Source organism: Strigops habroptila, chromosome 4 (genome assembly GCF_004027225.2).
Source record: "Strigops habroptila isolate Jane chromosome 4, bStrHab1.2.pri, whole genome shotgun sequence".
Taxonomy (NCBI): domain Eukaryota; kingdom Metazoa; phylum Chordata; class Aves; order Psittaciformes; family Psittacidae; genus Strigops; species Strigops habroptila.
In genome coordinates this window covers 15,558,511-15,576,210 of record NC_046358.1, presented here as the reverse complement: position 1 = coordinate 15,576,210, position 17,700 = coordinate 15,558,511, and the positions used below count along the sequence as shown (strand labels likewise).

At 43.8% G+C, this 17,700-nt stretch overlaps 1 protein-coding gene across 4 annotated transcripts in view; it reads left to right on the top strand.

The window, feature by feature from the left end:
* The first annotated feature begins 3,228 nt into the window (after window positions 1-3,228).
* Window positions 3,229-17,700, top strand: part of MAP3K9 (mitogen-activated protein kinase kinase kinase 9) — a 61,858-nt gene continuing 47,386 nt past the window's right edge. For all 4 annotated transcript variants that reach the window (XR_003991121.1, XM_030484080.1, XM_030484081.1 and 1 more), the window contains exons 1-2: window positions 3,229-3,666; window positions 8,863-9,276. Coding sequence is in view for 3 of the 4 variants with exons in the window: in XM_030484080.1 (XP_030339940.1) it covers window positions 3,366-3,666; window positions 8,863-9,276 (715 nt within the window). In the remaining variant the exon portion in view is untranslated. The remainder of the gene's footprint in view (window positions 3,667-8,862; window positions 9,277-17,700) is intronic.

Genomic DNA, 17,700 nt, shown 5'->3' with positions numbered 1-17,700 from the left:
AAGAAAATACATAAGGAAAAAACCTCCAGTGTAGCATTTAGGTTGTATGTTCATGAGAAAGGTGTGCATCACTTCAAATATCTTTCTGTATCTTGCAAATGCTGAAATGTCGTCTTTCAGAGACCGTGTGCAGACAGTCTTTAGTGTTCTTTTCTTCTGCCCTTTGCCAGTCACTGAAATACGAACTTAACATTTACTGACTCCTCTATTTACCTTGATCCTAAAAACAGCCTTCCCAATCTGGTCAAATCTTTTCATTCAGAAGCCAGTCTCTGAGATGGCTGGTAAAAGATGCCAAGAGAAGTTTGTGAGAATGAGAAAATCTTATCATGACTCTACAGAGCATTTCCCAGCTCCAGGCACTGGCTGCTCTGGGCATTCTGAGCCAGTCACATCGTCTCTGTAGAAACTAATGCATCATCGGTTAAAAAAAAAAGGGGGAAGGAAAAAAAACCCAAGCAAGATGTCTTCGAGAAGCAAAGCTGGCTGAGTACTTCAATATCAACGCGTTCCACAAGATGGCAGGATTCTGTCTTGACAGGTCACTACAGCAGCCAGCCCGAGCCTCTGCAGGAGTCATTTTCTCCTATCACAGTTTTCGCCATCGGCAATGTAACCCTTTCCCTTTAACCTGCCAGTGCTCTACAGCATGATCAAAATAAGTGTCAAACGGCTGAAAGGCAGGAGGCCTCTATTTCCTTATATCTCACTCATATTTTTATACTACAACATTTAAGGCACAATATTCGCATAAAGAATAATAATTTCCTACCGTGTGAGATAAACATTTTTTTCCCCCTAAATAAAATTGGACAGAAAAGTAAGTGGCTGTTGCCGGAAGAGCCAGGTCTGCTGTCCTTTTCCCTGTCCTGTCCTGCTTCCTTATGTGGTGCTGGCTTCAACAACTGTGCCTACAGTCCTAATGCAAATCAGCTCAAGCTAAAAGCTGATAGAGAACTTGCTGCTTTTACTTGGCAGCTTAGCTTCCAGTTAGATAAATGAGCTGGAGTGACTCTACAGCCACGCAGTCATGTCTGCTGCAATCAGGAAAGCAGGTCAAGCATGTGACAAGGGGCAGGAAAGTCCCTTTCAGCAACAGAGTAATATTGGATAAGCTAATTGTGAAAACACATCCTTAAGTAACAAAAGAGTAGTGAAGAGGATGCATCCTCAGCTCTGCCCTCACTGGAGAGGGGATATGGAGATACAGGAGAAAATCTAAAGCTCATTTCTCAGGTTCAATTGAAAACTAGTGCTGCAGCATGCCTACATCTTGCACGTCTGACATTGAAATGACACTTCCAACCTCAACTAGATACATTTTGCTCTTTAATTTATTTGGAAAATAAGAATATTAACATACCAGCTCTTTCCAGGAAAGGTATTCTTGGGTTTCTGTCAGAAATAAAGGCTGTGAAGTCTGCACAAAAAAGAAACCAACTATAACAATTTCAGTTCCCTGCAGAATTCTCTGCAATACTTAGTACTAAGTTTCAGCTGAGTGGAGGTGTTTTCCCCAAATAAACCCCAGACAAGCTAATTAAAATGTTTTACAAACAACAATAAGGATTTTGAATGACCTCTTAAACTCAGAGCATACTATTCTTAAAATCTTCATCTCTCTTTTTAAAGCCTAAATCCTGGTGCTTCCCAAGTGCAGCAGCACAGTGCTAACACAAGGATAGATAGACAGACAGAGCCCCACTGCACATATCTTAAGGACTATCAGCAGTTACTCTGTACTTAAAATAAAACAAATGCCTCTCTAGGGAGTGGAGAATTCTTTAAAAAATTCCTTTTGCAGAGAATTGGGCAACTCTGTTTCTAATATGCTAAAGAAAAACCAAGCCAAATATTTCATGTAAGTGGGAAGACATCATGTGTGGTCAGGGTACCTGGGATTCCCATTCTGACAGAGGGGAGATTTAGATGAGATATCAGGAAGAAGTTCTTCCCTGTGAAGGTGGTGAGGCCCCGGCACAGGTTGCCCAGAGAAGCTGTGGCTGCCCCATCCCTGGCAGTGTTCAAGGCCAGATTGGACGGGGCTTGGAGCAACCTGGTCTAGCGGAAGGTGTCCCTGCCTGTGGCAGGGGTTGGAACTGGGTGGTCTTTAAGGTCCTTTCCAACACAAACCATTCTGTGATTCTACAGTTCAGCATCACTGGGCTTCGTTACAACGAGGCACAAATAGAGACTTTTCATTTCCCGTCTTGCTATTGAAAAATGACTGAGGATTGTAAAAACTAGAGCCAAATGGTGAGAAAATCTGCTTTTGGTATCACCAAGTACGAGCAGCTTCTGCTCACAAGACCTGGGCTCTTCACACGCTGGAAGCAGGGGCAAGGCACTTGTGTTTGCAGGACCAAGCGGAGCGCGGAACCCCTGCTGGTGTGCACCTCACCGGAGGGGCCCGCGCCGTGCTCACCGCCTGCAAACCGCACCCGCGCTTCGGTGCCGACCAGGTGCGGGACAACGCGCGGCAACAAAACAAAGCCTTTCCCGACCCTAGCCCCCGTTCCATCCAGCTGCACCGGAGCTATGGGGTCCCGCGGGGGGCAGCAGGGGCGGGCGGCAGGCCACGGCAGAGCAGCGGCGTGCCCCGGTACCGCGGGGCCGGGCCGGGCCGCTCCGCGGGGCCGGAGCTGGGGCCTCACCCGCCGGTGCCGGTGCCGGTGCCGGTGCCGGTGCCGGTGCCGGTGCCGGTGCCGGTGCCGGTGCCGGTGCCGGTGCCGGTGCCGGTGCCGAGCTCCGCTCAGCAGGGAGCGCCCGCCCCGCCGCGGAGCCTCGCCTACCCTCGACCCTCTCCCGTGTCATGCCCGTTTCCTCAGCCAATGAGAAGCGGCGGGGAAGGCGGGGCTTGGGGCGCTCACTGACACGAGCCCAATGGGAAGCGAAAGCTGACCGAGCGGTGGCCAATGGGGGACGACACCGGTGAGTGCGAGACTGCGAGGAGAGCGCCTGGGCGGGCAGGGGGCGTGGCCGAGGGGGCGAGGGCCCTCAATCAGGTGAGGGCGGCGTTGACGGGCGGTAGCGGCAGCCAATGGCGGCGAGGAGGCGGGGTCTTGCCCTCCCCTCCCGCCGCCGAAGCTGCCAGAGAGTCAGGTGGCTCCGGGATGCGCGGCCGTGGCGGCAGGCGGAGGCGGCGGGGGGGGTGCGCGGCGGCGGTGGCGGCGGCTAGGCGGCACGCGCTGCCTGCCCTCGCCTCTTCCCGCGCTGGGCTGAGGCGGCCCCGCACCGGGCGCTGACCCCCTCCCACAACCCCCCCAGGCGCCGGGCCGCATGAACAATAGGCGGCGGTACCGGCCCCGCCGCCCCCCGCAGCGCCCGGCAGCCGCGGGCGCTTCCCCCTATGGAGCAGCCTCGCCATGGAGCCCCTCACAGAGCTCAGCCAGGAGGGCGCGGGCGGCGGGGAGCCGCCGGGCGGCGGGCCGCTCTGGACCGCCGTCTTCGAGTACGAGGCGTGCGGCGAGGACGAGCTGAGCCTGCGGCCGGGGGACGTGGTGCAGGTGCTGTCCCGGGACTCGCACGTGTCCGGCGACGAGGGCTGGTGGACGGGCAAGATCGACCAGCGCGTCGGCATCTTCCCCAGCAACTACGTGAGCAGCGGCGTGCAGGGGGGCGGCCCGGAGCTGCGGGCCCGATACCCGCCGCCCCCCGCCATACAGCGTAAGGCAGCCTGCGCCCGCGGCGGGGAGCTCGGCGGGGCCCCTCGCCGTCTCACAGCGGGAAGGAGAGGGGAGGAGACCCGCTCCCGGCCCTCCGGGAGAGCTGGGGGGCGGGACCGGGCCGGGTCGGCGGGAGCCAGACCTGATGGGATGGGGTGGGGGGGGAGCCCCGGCCCTCCTGAGCTCCCTGCCGGTAGCCGGGGCCGCCGCGGGTGGGGGAAGGCGCAGCCCGGTGGGGAGCGGCCGCGGCACGGGGAAGGGGGGGCAGGGGCGAGCGGGCACCGCGGTGGCCCTTGCCGCGGGAGCGGAGTGGGTTGCGGCGACTCGGCCCTTCCCGCTCGGCCGGTCCGGTCTGTTCCCTTTCCCACCCGCAGCCGCATTCCTGCTGCTCCAGTGCCCTTCTGTCTTCCAGGCCGGCGCTCCGCTCCGACCCTCGCTCCGGCGTTAGCGTTTCCCATTGTTAAGTACTGTGTTTGCAGGGGCTGATAAATCTTCACCAAGTGGCAGAAGCTGGGTGGCTGAGCAGTGGGGGGGTCATCGGGGGCTCTGCTGGCACCCCCTTAGGAATAATATCCTCAAGGAGAGGTTGCTGAGTAGATAGGAAGCCATTGCTTTCTGCGGTGTTGGTTCACTGCTAATACTTGTTCAGTACCTTCCTTTCTCCTAAGCAAAAGCATATTATTTCTGACTTAAAAATTCTTTAGTCGGCTTGTGTTACCAGGTGCCTCCCTAGCCCTTTGCCATCTTAATAATTCTGTACTAAATACCTATGAATGAGTTTTATCCAAGTTTGGATGTCTGGGCCTACCTGAGGGTTGCTTGGCTAAGTTGTGATGCTGAAGGCACAAAGGGGTTGGTTTGTTTCTGTGAACTTCAGTGCAGTTTTGAAGCCTTTGTTGGAGACAGAGAATAGGGACGTTTCATCTCTACATTTGTTTTAGCCCCTATGGACAATTGTGGAAAGAGAAACAGCGTGGAATGACTGTTTCTAGATCCTGTTTATCTATTGCTATTGACAATCCAGGCAAGAGTAAAGCTTTTTTTGGAGGGGCAGAGAAAAATCTTCAGGCTAGTAGGCTTTTCTAGAAAGGAAAAGGAGTAAAAAGATGCTTTGTCCTATCTAGGACATATCTCCAAGGAATACAACTAATAGCTGTTGTCTTATTCTGTGTTCTGCTTGAAAGCATTTAGGTAAAAATTCAGTGGTTTGTAGTATTGCCCTTGGGATTGTGAAGGGACCTAGGCTGAGCAGTGGTGGTACTTGCATTCACGGTGGACTAGCATAGGTGAATTATTCCTCCCCCCATGCACTGTGAATGCTCATTAGGTTTTGCCTTTGAGATAGTTAGAACCATTTCTGCAGAACTTCCTGAAGCTTCAGCTCCCCTCCTGTTTTGGCTTCTAGGTGCAGGCTCTGGAACTATGGATTCTCCTGCCTTATTGCCCTTACTGTGGTTTGGTAGTTCAGGAACAGTTGTCAAGTTGCATCTTCCCATTTTATTCTTATCTTACCCTTTTAGTGCCACAGCAGGACCATGCTGCTTCTGTTAAGTCATCAACCATATATTCATGACAGTAGAATTTATTGCTCTCCAGTAAGTTTTTAATTTGCCAAAGGAGTATGTTTTGTTTATGGGGTTTTTTTTGAAGAAACAATGCTATTTGTACAGGGGATAAAGCTGGTTGAATTGGATTGGATTCAAGTTTAATGTTAAAAATCCCTTTGCAAGGAATGATACCTACTATTAGAGCTGGTGATGTTAGTTTTATAGCTGATTGGAATAACAATCTTATTATCTGTTAACTTAATTGGGCTCTGAAGTATTGAAGTTTTGTGGGAGTAATGCAAGGTGTCATTCCAGATATGCACCTTGGCACGGAAGCTATTTTTAGTCGCTTTCCTAAAGTTTGTTTGATGTTTGCTGAAGGTTTTGGAGTGTCAGTCCTAAAGATTCTGCTCCCACTGGGAGTTGTAGTACTATAACTAGTAATTGCATGCTGTCTTCCAGCTTGAATCTTAATCTCTGTGAGGGTACCATGAAAGATCAAAGTAGCCTCTTAAGGCTGTCAGCAGTGGGCCAGCTTGAAGGACCCTCATCTCTGCTATGGGCTCTTGCATGCTACAGATTTAATTAAATAGCTTAATTGTACGGTATAATAAATGCAAATTAAACAGCACCTACTTTGCACTTGTCAATATGGCCACTGGTTCATGGTTTACGGGCTCTGTAATCCCTTGTTGGTCCCCGGAGGAATGATAGCACTTCAGATCTTAAATTCTAAGGCAAAACATGCATATTAAACATTCCATTTCCCTTACGGTCCAGTAAGGCAGGTCTGCCAAATTGAAATGGAGTTTAGAAAAGGGGTTAGGCTGTTTAGAAAGGTGAAGAAAAACAAGTATTTTCTGCACTAATGTAGCTCTGTAACTAGCAAGCTGAAAGAAAAAAAATCCAAACCTGAAAAAACTAATTTAGCACAAAATACCCTAAAAGCCCTTTCCAAAAATGAAATAAACCAAAACTTTTCTAAGGATGAGGGGTTTTTTTCTGATTAAGCTACCCATGAGGGTGAGCTGGCCAGCCTGCCTTAAAGAAACATACATTTTCAAAGTAAAGCTAAGGTCATAATTGCAAATAAAAGACAACTTTCTTTGCAAAACAACTCGCAGTGTAACACATGAAGCTCCATCTGGAAGCAGTTTCACCTCCCAGATTTGCTCTAGTTAATTTGTGTGCCCGGCAGAGCTCTGTTCTTGCTGAAGTGGAATATAAGGGTCACAGTGGACAGAAAGTTTTGCTTGCCGTGTCTTCGGTTTTCCTTTGCGGGCCCCGGTGCAGGCAGGGCCCCGGTGCAGGCAGGGCCCCGGTGCAGGCAGGGCCCCGGTGCAGGCAGGGCCCCGGTGCAGGCAGGGCCCCGGTGCAGGCAGGGCCGGGCGCTGCGCTCCGCTCCGGAGCTGTCCGTTCAGCACCGCCGCACCGGTGCCCTGCTGAGCCAGCGGGAAGTGCTCGCTCAACGTGTCTTCAGTGCCTCCTGAATCCATGAAATCCATGAAAGCGCTGCGTGTGAATACCACCCGAGCGTTGTGTGTCGGGAGTTCAGGGAATGGGCTGTCCATCAGGCTTCGTGGCTCACATGCTTGTTCATTTGCTGTCTTTTAATTGCCCTTGTCCCTAGGAGCAGGTTAAGTGAGCATTCTACCAGTGCTGAAATTCTGATTGAAGGTGATAGGACTCAGTATTCAATTTCTTTAGCTCTTTTGTCAGTGAGAAATACCAGAGCAGCTCCTTTTGTGTATTCGCAGTGACAGGGTAGTCTCATCTGTGGAGTTACTGTCATTATGGTCTTATTCTAAAATTTCAATGTTTCCAGTCAGAATCTTCTCTATCTTTTCTGGTAGTCTGTAGCTCATGAGCATTTGAACACCAAGGCTGCTGCTATAGGGGTGAAACCTTCTTTGTTGTATAAATCCTTGAAGTTCAGAACATTACCCAAAAGATGTACTCACAGGAACAGACAAATTCTTTTTGTGTTCTGGACTGGAAAGAGCCCTTTCTCCTTTTGGAAGACTTTCCTGGTCAGTGTTCTATCTTGCTTCCCGTTAATTTTTTGTTCATGGAACACTAGGAAAAAGAGCACAGGCATCCTTATTACACTAGCTAAGGATTCTGATTCCCATGTACTGCATGGGAAGGTTGATGATACAATCCCCAGATGTAGCTGTCTCCTAGCTCATAGGTTGGACTGACTTATGAGAGTAAGACAGACTTTTACAAATCATGTTCAGGGAAGATAGAACTCAATCAAAAAACCTCAGAAGTCTGCAGCTGTGGACAGCAGTGTTCTTATCAACTCCATACAGTTTTGTGACAATGTCTTGTACTTTTACTTAGGAAAGGCATTTAATTACAGTAAGGGAAATGTTTTACTTAAGTGGAGTCTAACCTGCTCCCTTGCCTTGTATGACTGTGTAATTTCTTTTAAAAACAGTGGAGAGTTCTGTTTATACAATCGATAACTAGAAAACCGAGTAATATAATACTGTACTCTGTATTAATACCTACATCAAGTAAATCCATTATAGACTTAATTTCCTTTCTGCTAGACAAAGCAGGGGAACAGATGTCAGATTTGGCATTTCAAATGCAGTAAAGTATTAAAGTCTTAGTGAATTTCTGCTTAAATCCTGGCATTATGGTATTTTTTCATCAGACAGGATAGCATCAATGGTGTATCACCAGTGGTCTACCACTACTTTAGATACAACCGTGTCAGTATCTGGGTTTTCCTTTCTATATTAGCCAGTATTGGATGGGTTCTTTTGGCCATCTGTGAGCATAAACTGTGTACAGTTTTACAGGGTTCATTTCCTTGCCGCTTTTGCTCCAGATGCAATTTATATGCTGAATTAAGACATCTGCATATGTATATTTTTACTATACAATGCCATGTAGCCATCAGTCACTGTGGCAGCCTGTAAAGTATAGCTGTGAGTGCATGGGAATGGAAAATGATGATTCTGTTATTTCATATAGTTTCTCTAATGCACACGTAGTGGGCATTAATCAAAACAACGTTTTTCTTCCTGAGTATGCAGAGCTAGCAATATGTGGTCTGATCCATCTGTTTGTCACACTACTGTCAGTAGTGTCAGAATTGGTTAACGAATCTGCAACGCTTGTAGAAGTGTGGAAGAACGAGCGTGATTTGGGAAAGACTGAAAGATTGTTAGTGGCAGTTGAATAAGAGAGTTTCAAATAAGGGACAAATGCAAGAGCAGATGCTTTTTGTGTTGAATTTTAGCTGTGTCGCATGAAGCACTGTATACTGAAGTCAGTGGGTGTTCTTTCTTTTTTGGAATCTTGTCTTTGAGATGCTGTCAGTGTTAGAAGGGGTTAAGTGTGGTAAGAGGAGGCTATTTTATTGTGTCATTTGCCAGCATTAGGTCAAATTCATCACCATCCACAGTGAGTACCTTGTACAGGCTTTATGATACTGCAAGATCTGTTTTACCATATTGTTTGGCAATGTAAGATTGTCAGAAGGGACTGCTGCTTTCATTTGTATTGTTTTGGAGGGAAAATTGGTCCTTCCTGCAAGGGTGAGGCTGGGCAACAGGAGCCTTCATCTGAGCTGATGTGCAGGTTGCATAGTTGCTAAATGTTTACATACTATTTTTTTTTTCCTCTTTCCCTAGTCCTGGAGATCGACTTCTCAGAGCTTGTTCTGGAGGAAATCATTGGCATAGGGGGCTTCGGAAAAGTGTATCGAGCTGTATGGATAGGAGATGAGGTTGCTGTCAAGGCAGCTCGCTATGATCCTGATGAGGACATCAGCCAGACCATTGAGAATGTCCGTCAAGAGGCCAAGCTCTTTGCAATGTTAAAGCATCCCAACATCATTGCCCTCAGGGGCGTGTGTTTGAAGGAACCTAATCTTTGCTTGATCATGGAGTTTGCCCGTGGTGGATCACTAAATAGAGTGTTGTCTGGTAAAAGGATACCTCCTGACATACTAGTGAACTGGGCAGTACAGATTGCAAGGGGAATGAACTATCTGCACGAGGAAGCAATTGTTCCCATAATTCACCGTGACCTGAAGTCCAGCAACAGTAAGTGCTACACAGTGAACAGCCAGGGTGCTGGGATATGGTTTTGGAAAGAAATTGTACAAAGAAAGAGGGGGGTAGTGTTAACTTAGTGATCCTTTCTTGTGAACCACTGTATCCTCTAATTCAATCCCAGAGGGGTTTATTTTTTCTACAGTATGGTGTTAAAGACCACAGGAAACATGTAAATGCTTTCACTTTGTAGAAGCAACTTAAATGATTGGATGGAAGACCAGCTGTAAATGTAGTGTGCTTCTCCAGTAGTGTATATATATACACAGGTACAGTGTCTGTCTCAGTTTTATTGCATTTCAGCAGTCTCCTCTATGTTGGAATGTCTTGTTGAACTTAAAATGTGTACTCTCCTTCCACTTTTTGGAAGGATAAATGCTCCTTTGAAAAGATGAATGCTCCCAAGCTTTCATTTTAGTTGCTAGATTTTGCTGTATAGGTAAAGTGCAAGCCTGTTTTCCTTATGGGAGATTTAACCCATCCCTGCTGAATTGGATCGTCTCTTTATCCCTCATAGAGCTGGTGTTGACAGAAACATTAACTCAGGTAAATGAAATGTCCTCATATACCCAGGAATTCAGCTGATGTTTGTGGTACTTTACATGGGATGCAGCTGACCTGTTAGGGCATGGGGACTGAACTTTGGTAGTTACTATTCTGGAAATCATGGTGAATAGCTACTCTGTAGTACTAATATAGCATTATTGTCTGCCACTTGGGTGTTGTTTTTGTAGTGTGTCTGTTTTCCCAAAGTTAAAATTGCCTTGAAGTCGAACGCATGCACAGACCATTATTTATGAGTGTGGGAGCAAGCTGCTGAAGTTGTTTAAAGATGATCTCCTTTCCTGATGCCTGCATGCAGCTGTTTAGCCTTTCTCTCTGCTTGTCTGTGTCTAGCTGGCGAGAGCAAACACGTACCTGCATGTTGGCTGCAGTGGTTTAGGTAGGTGTGTTAGTATGAACTCATTTTCATTTATGGCTTGAGTTAATAAGGAGCGCTAGGAACTGGGTGGCTGGGATGCAGGCACATATTCTCTTGTTTTGAGGGCAGTAACATCTAGCAAAGCGGTCTGACAGATGGGAATTTTAATATCTTAAATAGATTCACTAGAGCTAGCATTAACCATTACAATCCTGTAAATTTCCAGGCCTTGCAGAATCCTTCTATGTTTTTTCGGCCTCAAATGTTGGGGCAGTAAATTTACATAGTTTGTTGTGAAAGAAAAAAGATAACTATTATTAACTCTTGTTAGTGAGTTTGAAATTAGGAACTAGGAGAGCTTTCAAATTAGTTTCTATAGTATTATTATTATTATACTATGAAAGTTTCCCTTTTTGTCAGAATAAGGCAATCTTAATGTCTATAAAAGATTTGCTAATATCTAAATCCTTCCCTTACAGATGGCAGTATATACAGGCATATGGATAAATGCTGTAAAATGAAGGATTGATTGGTTTGGTTAACGGATGACTGGCTGCATCTGTGAATAGTAATAAATAATTGCCTTTAAGTGTTGCACCTTTCCTCCTTACTTAAGAAAATATTTACTTGCTTATTTTGCTAACAGGCTGTTAAGACTTTATTGCTTAATGCTATGGGAACATTTTTTGAGGCTTACAATGAAAGTTATTTCTAAAATAAAAAGCTGCTAGCTCTTGGTATTTCACTGTTTTATTCACACTAGATACTGTTAGTTGTAAGAGGGAAACATCAATCAGAGAACCAGCCCAACTGGAGGGACACCAGTACACAGTGTCACTAACCACACACAGATATGGATGCTAGAAAACATCTGTACTGTCAGCAGCAAGAGTAAATGTCTCTTGTCACAGTGAATCAGCAGTATGTAATTGTGCTGCACTGTAAATTGTCAGTGAGAAGTTGAAGGTTTTGCTAAATATATTACTAGAATTTTCCTCATTTGGGAGGAAGGAAATAAAGGGAGAGGAAGAATGGGTGGGAATGGCTGTGGAAGGATTCAAAGACGTCCTATGTTTGGAGGGGAGAAGTAGAAGAATATACGTGGTGGTCTTGACCAAAGATACCATCAGATCTAGTACAGAAATGATGGGTATAGGAAAATTCTAGCCCAGCTAAGTCTGCAGCAAGCAGTATTACATTTGGGAAAGTAAATAAATGTAGGAGCTGGTACTGGAGGGAAGAACTTCAAATATTTTAAGGAAAATTCACTGGTTCGTAACTGTTTTGAAATAAGATGAATTAGTAACCTCAGATATGGGCTTGACATATTACAACAGCTGTTTAGTTTGACAATACAGAGTTCATCATTCTGTGCTGTCTGGTGGAAGAGAAATTTTAAAAAATGTATACTATTTTAAACATTTGAAAATACATGTTATTATCTGGGTATATCTATAAAGGAAATGTCATTAATATTAGATGATGACAAGGGTAGAGCTTTGCGGGGAGGCAAGGGGGTGAGGGGAACTCTTGGTCTTTTCTGTTTGTTTGGGTTTATTGTCCCCAAAAGTGTGTATTACCCATAGATGCAGATAAACTTAACTTGTTATGATAAACAACTTTGGACTGCCCAACCCATGTCTTTCCTGAATACTCGCTGCATTGCTGAAATCCCTTTTCCATTATATGTAATAAGCATCTTGGAAATTTCTCTCCTCTGTTTTCTATGAAAAGGTTTTTACTAGTTTTGTGAAGAGTGGACTAAGTGTGCTGTTGCATCCTGATTTATATATGGCTTTATATGCCTTTTCAGTGTTTTTCTGATGTACTTAGTTTTCTCAATATCTATGGATAACTGAGATGGGGTTATGTCATTAGCTTTGTGTCTGTAGTTACAAGTCTTTAGCATTTACTTGTGCTACCCACCGACCAACAGATAGATTGTAATGTGTCTCTGGAGAAGGAACAGCTTCTGCTTGCGAGAACTTGGGAAAGATTCGTGCAGACACATTTCTTTCATGTACTAAACATCTACAAGTGCTGTAGAGCTGTCAGGGGAGCATCAGCTGTATTGATCTACTGATTGGTACTACCTACGTTTAGTAATAGATAGCGATTCTCATGAATCTCATTTTGCCTTCAACACCAGCTGGGACCTGCACTATCCATCTGATGCTGCAGGATGAGTTAATTTGGGAGGCAGAGAACAAGATGGGGGAGTGGGAAAGAACAGAGTTGCCTTATTTAAAATCAAAGTTTCTACTAGAATAGAGGAAAATCGGAGACCTGCTTTCAGAGGTCTGCCTATATTTTGGCAGATACAGAATGCATAAAGACAGTGCTTCATGATGAAACTTTTCAGAAGGCCGTGTTACATTTTAAACAGTAAAATAAGTCAAGTGGGCACCTTAATACAAGTCTGAGAAATTACCCCCAGGATTTGGAATAAAAAACCCAACCAAAACCCTTTTTAATCAAAACTGTTGCAGCTTTGTGGACTCAAGTAGTAGGTAGCAAAACAATGCTGAGAATGATTCTCAGCATTTCTGATGGCATGGTAAAGAAGATAAAGTTTTGATTGCTTTGGAAGGCAATTTCATCTTGTATGGGGACTGAGCTTCAGGGGATTATTTGAAGATTCCAGGAAGTGCCTGTTTCTTGAGATTCTCCTCATCAAAAAGCACTCTCCAAACTGTCTGTTTTTCTTCCTTTAGTGAAAAGGTGGACATTTTGTCTGTTCAAACATTTTTCCTCTTCTTTTTTTCCCTCCTTTTCATTATCATGAGTTTATGTTTAATGGTAATACATTTAGAGTGTATTAAGATTGCCCTGTACGTTTTAAGTACCATGTTCATTTGAGGCAGATTTTTATTGTAAAACTTGCAGTTTGAGGGTTGCCCATTTCATTGCTTTGGGGATGCTATCAGGAAATGAGTACATAAAGATCTTTACAGAACAAATTGCACACCTATGATTTATTTTTAGAGTCCCTGAAATCCTTTTGCTGTCAGTTCAGTTGGCAGTGAAGTCTGGTAGGAGAGTGTTCCAGTGGTATTACCAACTTGCATGTCAGCCGTATAACTACACAAGAGGAAGATAACAACCCAGGAAAGCTATTTTGTTATGCTCTGTAAGGAGATAAGTATTTCTCTTTTGGTATTTGATTCAAGAGATGCAATTTAGTCCATATGAAAATTAATCTGGCAGAATCCTCTCTGGCTTCTTTTACTTCCCTTCATCTGGTGATTGCTAGCCTTTCCCTCTTCAGCTGCGTGTTGGCGCTCCACTGAGCTTATGTTATGGAGTTGGTAGTAGGCCTCTCCTAGTGTGAAGGCTCCTAAATAATCTAAATGCTGAGCTATAGGGGAAAAAAGCAACTAGGAATGCCTACTGAAATCAAATCGCTGTGTTTAGCACAGCTCTTAAGAGTTTCCCTCCTTCTTATCTCTTATTTGTGATTTGAGTTTCATTTCTGCCAGAGGAAGGTGCTTGGCATATAATGCTTAGGATCAGTAAGGGCAGTCTTGTTGGTTTTAGTGAAGAATTGTAAATAATGAAGCTGGTTCTGTTTGTTTCTATTTGTCTGTCAATGTTAGATATGCCAGCATTGCTACAGGAATAATGCCAGTTAACTAATGCTACAGAGAACTAGCAAAAGCATATTTGCTCTTTTTTTGACTGGCTCAGCAAAATACATTTGTTATTTGCACTACGTTGAAAGATTTTGCTGAGGGTGTTCATGCCAGTTAGCAAAGTGCTTTATAAAAGTCACCATGTTTGTGTTCCACAAAGTGGCACAGAAGATTAGTGGCAAAGTGACATAGCCAAGGTCAGAGAAAGAGGTAAGGACAGAGCTCAAAATAAACCCTAACAATTCCAATTCAGTTAAGTCAGTGGTTCTTCCCTTCTTGTTCTTTGAAGGCGTTCACTTCTCCTGCTTCTTGGATCACCGAGGTAAGCTTGTGGTATCCTGAGATTCAAAGCTCTAGCTTTCTAAAGAAATCCAAACTCTGCTATAGCTTTGCTTATTTATTTTATGCAGTTGTTACAGCTTTTTTCTGTTCATGAAAGTGCTAATAGAGCTGACCTTCACATGGTCTCTGGACAGTTGTTCCTAGGACTTAAAATATTCCTTGTTCCCTTTTTTTTTTTTTTTCCTCCTTTTTTTTTTTTGAAGTGTGGGCAGAATTTGGAAACAGGGGTTCTTTGTGACTGGTTCAGATCCAACCAAAGGACAACACAGGACTTGAATGTTACATATCAATCTTGATAACATCATCAGTTATCTTATTCCTTGTTGCAGTATTCACATGCCAGTCCATTCATAATTGACACTCTTCTGTTGGTCTTTACACAGAAGGAAAAGTACTTAATGTAAACATCTTTGTTGTAAGGGAGAGCTCTTCCAGGGTCTGCTTGAAGCATGTTGGCAGAGGAGTTTGGAAATCTGCACTATTATTGCTGCTGCTGGTACTTCAGTGTAATTTGCTGACTAACTCCGCAATGTTGTACCTTCTATCAGAATGGATTTCCTTTGTCAGTGCAATTAGACAAGTGTGAGTAATGCTTTATGTAAAGTATAGTGAAACTATTTCAGTGGCATTGGATCTGAATGCTTTACACTGGGTGAATAATTAATCTGGCCTTAGTTGGATGGTTCCTTGCCCTGGAAGAGGAAAGTGTTAAAAATGTGAGGATGATTATTTTTTTGGTGGTGAATCAGTAAACCTCCTTTCTATTTATTTATTTATGTATGTATTTATTCTAGATTAGAATGTGTGCAGAGTAGAAATCAAGCCTTTCAAACAGCCTGAATATACTACTATGGGTGATTAAAGATGACTTTCTAGGTTCTGCCCTTAGGCAATTATCTGATTCTATGGACATGCTATACAGTATTGCTAATGGTGCATAATTCCTAGTTCTGGTTACTCTGCTTATTTCTCTGTCTCCCCAGAGTATCAGCCTTTGTGCTGATATGCTGGCCACTTGTATTGTGATTAAAAAAAATCCAAATAACTAATATACTTTTGCATGTGATGAGGAAATTCATGCCAGTAATGCCATAATTTTTGTCGAACAGAATGAAAAAATAATACCTGAAAGTGATGATAATTTTTAAGCTGTTGAGACGCAGGAATTCACAGAAGTAGGGTGACAGTTTGCTTTGTTGATTTTTTTGGTTGTGGTTTTTTTTTTTTCCTTGGCTTGTATAAATTAGTGGAACTACTTTGCCTCTGAGAGGTTTGACAGATGCTTTCATGTTGCAGTCTCGTTTCCAGTATGTTTTAGTAGATTTTTCAAAGTTGCAAAATGAAAATACATCTCCTGTAAATGGTTTGGTTGTGTGGAATATGAATTGGTGTCTTCACTGTTAATTGCAAGTCAGAAAGACTTCATGGAATATGCTTGATGTCCACAAGAACGCTTTGATATTCTCCTGCCCACACCAAATAGCAAAAAAGCAATTTCACAAATGGAATCCCTTATCTTCTTGAAGAAGAATGGAAAGAGCTCCTCTCATTTTTAAGAAGTGAGATTGTGTCTGTTGCTTTTAAAAACATAGCTATTACCCTTTTCATGTCTTTTTACCACTGCATATTTTTTTCTGAAAGGTTCTTTTCTCCTCCTAAGAACAAAATAACCCGGAGTTACGACACTAAGCACTTTCTCCAGATTGTGCATATGGAACCATAGAACAGATATGAGGAGACCTAAGCACCATGATGCAGGAGGTGTGCCTAGGCATCTGTGTGCCGCTCCCATGAATTCACTGTCTGACCATCTGTGACAGAGCTGGGATAAATCTGTGTTCTTCTCAAATTTCTAAGTAGCAAGTCAAGAGTGAGAACAGCCTTGTTGTGGCATTTCCAGGAAGCTAGAATAACTTTTCAGATCCCCACCCCCTTTTTTTGAATTGGTGTTTCTCCCATGTCAATAAACTTAATTTGAATTTTGAGAGATTTTTTTTTCAGCAGCTTCAGTTTTGCTTTTCTCATCAAACAATTTCTTTCAGAATTTCAACATACCCAAAGCAAACAACTTCACTTTTGAAGCATCAGAAGTTAAGCACAGTCTTGCTCTTTCAAATGATGATTCTCACCCAAGATGGTTTCCTTAAGTAATATCCCATTTTGAAGATAGTGCCTGTTCCCTTATGACAAGACATGGAAAGCCTTCAGCTGTTGGAAAGAATACAGGATATAGCACGTGATTTTAAGTAGCTGCTTTTTGGTACATGTTTACTTTTTGATTCTAGGAGAGTTTCAGTTAGGTTGGTGTGACTTTGATTTCCACAAGCTTGCCAGAGTTGACTGGCATATCTGATAATTGCTTCTTAATTGTCTGACTGCTGATGGAAAAGTCAATTCAGTCTTCCTCAGACCTGAACTTTTCACAGATATGAAGAAGAAATAGTAACAGAACCTCATACATTTAGAAGAGAAACTATCTCAATGTATAAGGATTTATAATTATGTTGTTTGGTTTTATCAGTGTTTCTTAAGATGAGGGAGAAGAGGACTCACATGCATAGCAGTGAGTCTTTGGGTCCTCGCCTGTAGCAGAATTGTTCTGGTTGTAATGGCAGCATGGTGCAGCATCCTTCAGGGTCCTTTTCAGAAGGAAGTAGCCAGAGGATAGACAGCCCTCCTTTGAGCTGTTCATGTTACTACCATATACAGCCCTTCCTCTCTGCTTTCTAAAAGCATTGTCATATTACTCAAGCATTTATTATAACACCATATTTTATTTACATCAGAAATACCTTCCCAGGACACAAAACTTTAATGCACAAATAGATTCTTAATTATCTGTGAAATCCTGTATGTGCTTTGAATACTGTACTAAAGTCCTGAATGATTTTTAGAGCTACAAACCAAACTCCTAGTTAGCTGTACATCACCTTCTGCTTATGCTTCATCAAACAGGGTTCTGGAATTTGCTGTGACTGTTGAGAAATTTTAAGGTCTGCTGTTCGTATTACCACTTTAAACCTTCATTTAAAATGTGAACATGGCTTCAACCTTGCTGATTTATGGACTTACTGGTAGATCTGTAGCAAATGATAGTCAGCATGCCAATAGCTCCATTTACTAGTAACAGGTAAATATTTCTGCCACTAAGATTTTGCTAATCACAACAATTACTGTGCTTAAATTGGGGATTCCTGGGGGGTTCTCAAGGTACTATAAAGTGCTAGTATGGATAATTTCTGTAAAGATGGTATTTGTAAGGGCAGTGGGATGTATGTGAACCAGGCCTTGTGGTCTGTCTGCCACAAAAGTGGTAGAGGATTTCTGGTTGTTTCTCCTCTGTGACTATGGGCCTAGGAAGAAATGTTTGAGAGAACAGTCCTTAGTTGGTTTTGACTTTGCATTGTTCAAGGATCCTGAAAATAAGAATATCCCATAACTTTGATTAATGGAACTCAATATGCCTAATTCTGCTTGTTGAAGCATTGTCAATCTTGCCCTTGGATTTACTGATTTGCT